This window comes from Nicotiana sylvestris, chromosome 11 (genome assembly GCF_000393655.2).
Source record: "Nicotiana sylvestris chromosome 11, ASM39365v2, whole genome shotgun sequence".
NCBI lineage: Eukaryota > Viridiplantae > Streptophyta > Magnoliopsida > Solanales > Solanaceae > Nicotiana > Nicotiana sylvestris.
The window spans coordinates 113,185,759-113,192,464 of NC_091067.1; the positions used below are offsets into that span (position 1 = coordinate 113,185,759).

The 6,706-nt window shown below is 36.1% G+C and overlaps 2 protein-coding genes across 2 annotated transcripts; both read right to left on the minus strand.

Annotated features, from left to right (window-relative positions):
• Window positions 1-548: 548 nt before the first annotated feature.
• On the minus strand, window positions 549-6,244 carry LOC104245117 (ABC transporter C family member 10-like). Its single transcript, XM_070162598.1, has 11 exons — window positions 4,217-6,244; window positions 3,804-4,124; window positions 3,620-3,706; window positions 2,767-3,354; window positions 2,503-2,667; window positions 2,020-2,314; window positions 1,711-1,925; window positions 1,330-1,635; window positions 1,182-1,245; window positions 836-1,075; window positions 549-740 (listed from the first exon to the last, which is right to left on the minus strand). Exons 1-8 carry the CDS (start codon window positions 6,200-6,202, stop codon window positions 1,408-1,410), a joined length of 3,885 nt encoding a protein of 1,294 aa, XP_070018699.1. The 5' UTR covers window positions 6,203-6,244; the 3' UTR covers window positions 549-740; window positions 836-1,075; window positions 1,182-1,245; window positions 1,330-1,407.
• LOC138868135 (ABC transporter C family member 10-like) lies at window positions 640-1,346 on the minus strand. The gene is made up of 4 exons (XM_070161747.1): window positions 1,330-1,346; window positions 1,182-1,261; window positions 836-1,075; window positions 640-740 (listed from the first exon to the last, which is right to left on the minus strand). Exons 1-4 carry the CDS (start codon window positions 1,344-1,346, stop codon window positions 640-642), a joined length of 438 nt encoding a protein of 145 aa, XP_070017848.1.
• Window positions 6,245-6,706: the final 462 nt, after the last annotated feature.

The following is a 6,706-nucleotide window of genomic DNA, read 5'->3' on the forward strand; positions in this document are numbered from 1 at the left end:
TTTTTCTTGTACTGTTATCTCTTCTTTCCTTTCCATATTTTCCAAACTAGGCTAAGTGCATTGTGTTTTGTCGATATCAATAGAAACGTCAATTATACAAGATGCAAATAGTCAAACGAGTCATCAATAGAGAAAAAATGAGAAAGAAAAAAAGTACGAGTTAAAAACTTCTCATTTTGTGCAATAGTCTCCCATTTCTTTTCCATCCTTTAAATAATTTATGTAACTTTAAGTGCTCGGGTGGTTTGAGGGTAATAAGAGATACAAGTATGGAATAAGTTTTGGTACTGGTTTGTATATTGAAACTTGTATAGCTAATTATGGTATAAGTTAATACCCCAATTGATGTATTATTTTAGAGGAATAATACATAATTATCCCATGGGGTTGTCCCATAAGTTAATTACTGTTTCCACTTTGTTAGAGTCCAAGAGTCGCAAATGCTGTTTCCATTAACAGCATTTGTATGTGTATTTATATATAAATATATATATATATATATATATATATATTGTTTTAGTCCGGAGCTAGCTTTGACATCAACTAAACAAAAACTTAACTTAGATATAACTACGATTCAACTCCAAACAAGTCGACGTCAGCAGAAAACAACCTAGATACGGTGCCAAAACTCTCTTTTCACTTTTCAGCACGAGCCCAGTACTCTTTTACAAGCTCTCCAAATAATGAGCCATCTTTGCTTATCAGCTTCTTCGGCTCATCAAACTCAACCAACTTCCCTGGAAATCAACAATGTGCAAATTGTAAACTCCAACATATTATGAATTAGATACTTCCTCTGTGTAATCCAGAAATGCAAATTGTAAAAACTCACCATCACTTATTGCTAAAACTTTTGTGTAATCCATTACTGTTGGAATTCTGTGAGCAACTGTTATAACCGTGCAGTCTACAAATTCTAGTCTGATTATTTTCTGTAGAATTGCATCTGTTGCATTGTCAATGGATGCAGTTGCTTCATCTAGTACTAGAATTCGGCTCCTCTTCAACAGTGCACGTCCAAGACAGAATAATTGTCGCTGTCCCATGCTCCAGTTTGATCCATCTTGTAAAACTGCATTTTGCTCATAGTACTTTTGTTATCTTCTAGGACAAAAAAAAAAAAGACAGTAAAATTTGCGACATGATCTTATACTTATGTTCTACATTTTGACCTTTACCTGCGGAATCTAGTCCCGTTTCTTTTCCTTGAACAGCCTCTCTAAGCTGGCATTTTTCAAGAACCTTCAACAAGAAAATTCTATTAGTAAATTAGAAGCAATTATCAAATCCTATTTAGCAATGAGATTAGCTTTATATGAAAGTTACCTTCCATATTTGATCATCACTATATTCTGACAAGGGATCTAGATTGTATCTAACAGAACCTGTAAAGAGCGTAGGATCTTATGGAATAATTCCAATACGCGACCTAAGATCATGAAGCCTAAGTGTTGAAATATCGCGGTCATCAATGATGATCTTGCCATCTGTAGGTTCAACGAGGCGAAACAATGCACTGATAAGAGTTGTTTTCCCACTGCCTGTTCTGCCTACAACCCCAATCTTTTGTCCCCCTTCAAATGTACAACTTATACCTTGAAGAACTAATGGACCATTTGGCCTGTACCTCACCTGTTTTAGAACAAACTTAAAAGAGATCAGACGCTTTCATGAACTAATTAACGATTCCTACTACTGAAAACATACCTTTAGGTCGCGAATTTCCACTTTGCCACGCGTAGGCCAACCAGGTAAAGTGTGATTACTTCGGCCTACTTCAGTTGCTTCACTAGGTAGTCTCATGTATTGTTCTAACCTTTCTACAGAGATAATAGAATTTGCTATTGTGCATTCACATTGAACAGACCAAACTAGGACTGCATTTAGTGATAGGCCATAGGAAAATGCCATTCCAATAAGTCCTGCGCCAGCAAACAACGTTCAATCTGAGATTTTCTAATACGCGCGAGTAGCCTTAGAAAATGTCATGTATCAAAAAGCTTAAACGGAACAAACCAGATACAGAAGAGCCTATGTGAAGCGACGTCATGCCAAGCATCCAGGAGGACATGATAACCGCACACATTATCTCCAAAAGTAGAATTAACCATTCAGTTGCTGAGAAAGTATGAAAAAATGGCCTTGCATTTTTATCAATAAACTCCAAGTTCTTGACAAAGAAACGGCCTTCCTGTCCAAAAGATCTGATCGTCGTTATTCCTGAAATGCTTTCAGCTAAATGGTTGGCAACTAAAGACTTTGTTGTTCCATTTAATCTCATCAGCTCTTTTGCTGAAGCATTGTAGTACCTCTGCATAACAAAATGTGTAGATAATTACACATTATAAGAACTATTGATTTATTATGTGCCTGAAAATTTACATATATAACCATTTCCAGAAGTACTAGTAATGGAAATAATCATCGCGCTAAGATTATTCACCTTCAAACTAACATTTGAAGCTATAAGAACTTAAAAGTTATAACAATGTCTATTACCTGAACTAATATAGTAACGTAAATCATAAGTACGATGGCTAGCAGCACCTCTGGAGCAAGAAAACACAAAATGACGTAGGTAGAGTATGAAATAATGATTGATCCAACAGTGAAGTTTATCAAGAAAGGCAACTCAATGTCAACAGTGCTTAAATCTGAAGATACCTGCACAAAACAAATAGACAATCTTCAATAGTTAACTAATTAAAACTAACATTAAGTGCAGATTTAATTTGCAGTAGACATTTGTTCAGCGATTCTTACCCGACTAAGTATTCTTCCAAAAGGTGTTGAGTCAAAAAAAGACATTGGAGCAAAGAAAAGAGAGCTTGACAGTGTACAGAAAATCGATTTTGACGCACCAAGTCCCAGCTTTACTGTCAATAAAGATCTTAAAAGCAGAAAGAGTAGTAAACTTAAACCAATGATTGTGTAGACAGTGATTAGCTTTAATCTGCTAACACTGGAATTTTGAAGGTCAGTAGCCAGCTTGTAGCTTTGTATATACTGTCCAACTACAAACATTGTGTGAGCAATGACTGCCAAGGAGAAATACAAGAATCCCTTGTAATGCTTTAGATATTGAATGTATGGCTTCATTCCTGCGTCTCCTACTTCTCGTTCTTCTGCCTTGATTAATTGATCTCCTTTTAGAGAAACTACACCACATTCATCGGAGGAAACATTATTTATCTCTATCTCAGCAACTTTAGGTCTTTTAGTAGCATAAATTTCTTCACATTTTGGACCGGAAGGAGTTTTTTGTGCGTTGACGAGTTCCTGAAATTCCTCACTTTGTGACAGCAACTCATCAAAGGTGCCAGATTTCAGGATCTTCCCACAAGATATTAGCTGTGAAATCGAAAGAGACCTAGTTAAAATGGTGATAGATTATAATACTTCGTCAAACATCTAACTAAACTTTTCTCAAGTTACTGCAATAACATTGTTGATAAACTCTTTATTTTTCCAAGGGCTAAATAACTAAAATTGTTGTCAACTTTGTTGGATTGCTGCTTCTAAAGATTACTATTAAATACATTAGATGAGAAAATAAGTGGAAAATTACAAGAGAATACAAATAGAATTAATGGAGTTTTTCAGTGAGGTTACTAACCAAAATAGAATCAAATGTTGGAAGAAATTCAACTTGGTGTGTTACCAACAGCACAGTTTTTCCTGATAAAGCTCCCATGACATAATCCTGCCAAATCAAATACGGAAAGTTGAAAAAATTTAACTGCATAAGTTTTGCAAAAGGAAGCCAATGGAGAAGACTTGAGATTTTGCATTATAAGTACATTAAAAAGATTAGTCGAGGTGTGTGCGTCTACAGCACTAAATGGATCATCCAAGAGGTAAATATCTGCATCCTGATAAAGGGCGCGAGCTAGTTGAACCCTTTGCTTTTGGCCTCCACTCAAATTGTTACCTCTTTCTCCTATCTCAGTAAGATCACCAAATGGAAGCATCTCCAAGTCTTTCACTAGTGAACTCTTTACTAGAGCTTGTCGATACCTTTGTGGTTCCATATTGGATCCAAAAAGTATGTTTTCTTTTATGGTTCCTGTCTGAATCCATGCTGTCTGAGAAACATAAGCTGTCTTTCCATAAACCTTAACCTACAAAATACAGTAACATTTTCTGGTTACGCCTATACTGCATTATTGTACCAAATCAAATAGGTAGACAAAACAATATACAAAAGACTTACAGTGCCATTGATGTATGGAACTTCTCCAAGAATGAGAGACATCAGCGTAGATTTCCCTGAGCCGACTTCACCACAAACAGCCACTTTTTCACCATGTTTAATCTCCAGATTTATGTCCCTTAATGCGGGATTTAAAGAATTCATCTCCCAAGAAACATCAGTGCACTTTATATAAATATTCAAATCATCCGGACTTTGCTTCATGTGATCCCTTCTATCCATGTCAGGTTCCTCTAGAAATTTCACAATCCTTGACAGCGAAACCTTTGCTTCAATAAATGCCCCGACAACATCAGGGATTCTTCTAATGGGATCTTGAAGCAGATTTAAAGAGGCTAAAAATGTGAAAACATTGCTGACATTGAGAGGAACTCCAAACAAGTAACAAGCTACAAAAGTGGCGGATGAAACCAGAATGGGAGATGACCAAAAGAGTATAAGGTAGTATCCTTTTTGTGTTTGAACTAATGATAGCCACTTGGTTTCCTCAGATCTCAACTTGTTTATCTCATTCAAGAAATGTTTCTCCCAAGAATATAACTTGAGAACCTTCATATGTGTAAGCGCTTCTGTGATGGCCTTTAGCCTTTTATCTTGCGCGATCATGAGGTTAATCTGATACTTAAGCTGCAACTTGGCTAATGGAGAATTTACTAGTACAATTAATATTACAATCACTAATGCTGCTGATGCAGCTACCCCTATAGAATAGTATATTAAACACAAAACTAGTACGAGCTGAAGAATCGTTGTCCATATCTGATGAAACCAAAAGGGAAATTCACCTATTTTATGAGCATCTACAGTGACATAGTTCATTATTTGGCCAGGGGAATGAGTTGTCTTAGCAGCATTTGAGACTTGGAGTTGTTTTTGAAAGATAGCTGCAGTAAGCGATGATTTGACTTGGAGTCCGATCAGTCTACTCCTGAAGCACCATTGCCTTTGTGCTAGAGATTCCGAGCATTTTGCAAGGAAAAAACCGGCTGTTAGAGCGTAGCCCTCATACTTAAAAGCTTCTTTTCCTTCAGAAACCTCAATGAAGGTATGAAGAAATAATGGTCCTGTCGTCAGCGTTAATGTCTTGATTAGAGCAAAGATCCCAGATATGAAAATTTCTTTCTGCTGGCAGAGGAGTAATGCCATTAGTATTGAAGGTTTTCTTAAAGGATCTTTTCTTTTTAGTATATTCAGTTGCTCATTAAACAGATTAAAACATGTTCCTGCTCCATCTGCTGATCTTAGCTGAGGAACGTCTTCATCCTCGAGAGTCTTCTTTTTACCTTTCTGCATTAATGGATTCAACCACCAAAATGAAAATTTTCCAAGAAATCCAGCATTTGCAAATGGAGTAGTTTCATTACTAATTCCATCTTCACATTGTAAAGGTTTATAAAATGTCTCATCACAAAGATCAATACCTTCATAATTGCCATATTCATCACTTTCCTTAAATCCACTACAGATCAAAAGAATGGCTCCTAATAAAGATAGTGCATCTACTATCACTTCACCTCCAATGACATGGTCATAATTAATACATTTCCACACAGATGTTATGCAAAGAAATCCTGCTAATAACAAGGCAAGGATTGAATAAAGCTTAACTATAAGGAAAAGTTGCTGCTTGTATAGGCTTATGATTGAACTTACAAATAGCCATGTAATTCCATGGACAAGAAACGCGAGCCAACGATGTAGAGGCAGAAAAGTCTGATATTCTTGATCATGGAGTTGCTCTTTAAGCTTCCATGCTCCCAAAACTATGTATCCTAAGCCCAAACATCCATTAAAAACGACTGAACAAATCGATAACTTAGAAACTCGACGACATTTTGATTGACATAAAAACTTCCTCAATGATACTACATTACAAGCTAGTACAACTAACAGGATGATCAACAGTAGGGAATCAACAGATAACAGAAAAGTATGATTGAGACATGCATCAAAGGATTTCCCACAAAAGGTATTTAAGAAATCCATAAGTTCAGTTTCTTTGAGATGCAAGCAGAAAAGGCAAGTTTGCGTCACCTTCTTAACTTTGTCAAGAACACTAAGCACCATTTAGACCTTCAGCAAGTAGTGATTCTGCAATTTATGTTTGCACATGAAATTTACTTAGTTGGTTTGTTGGACCATACAAATTAAATGATAAGACATAAACCGAAATGAATTGTCAAGATATTGACCTTTTGTTGCATTAACATGCTAATAACATTATTCATGAGGGTGAAGGGACCAAAAAGTTAAAAGAAGAAACTAGCTTTTGTGAGGTCCATCCCATAAATCAAGGAAGAAAACTTTCTTCCTTGATTAGCAGCAGCCCACGTTTCTTTCTTTTCTATGTCAAATTCGGTAAGCGTGCAGAAGGCAATGTCAGAGGAAAAATATATCTGAGAGTTAAAAAGAAAGAGTGAGGTTTCACAGACAGGATATAAGAAAATAGTTTGTGAGAAAAATAGAGAGTGAGTGATATTGTAGTGAGGT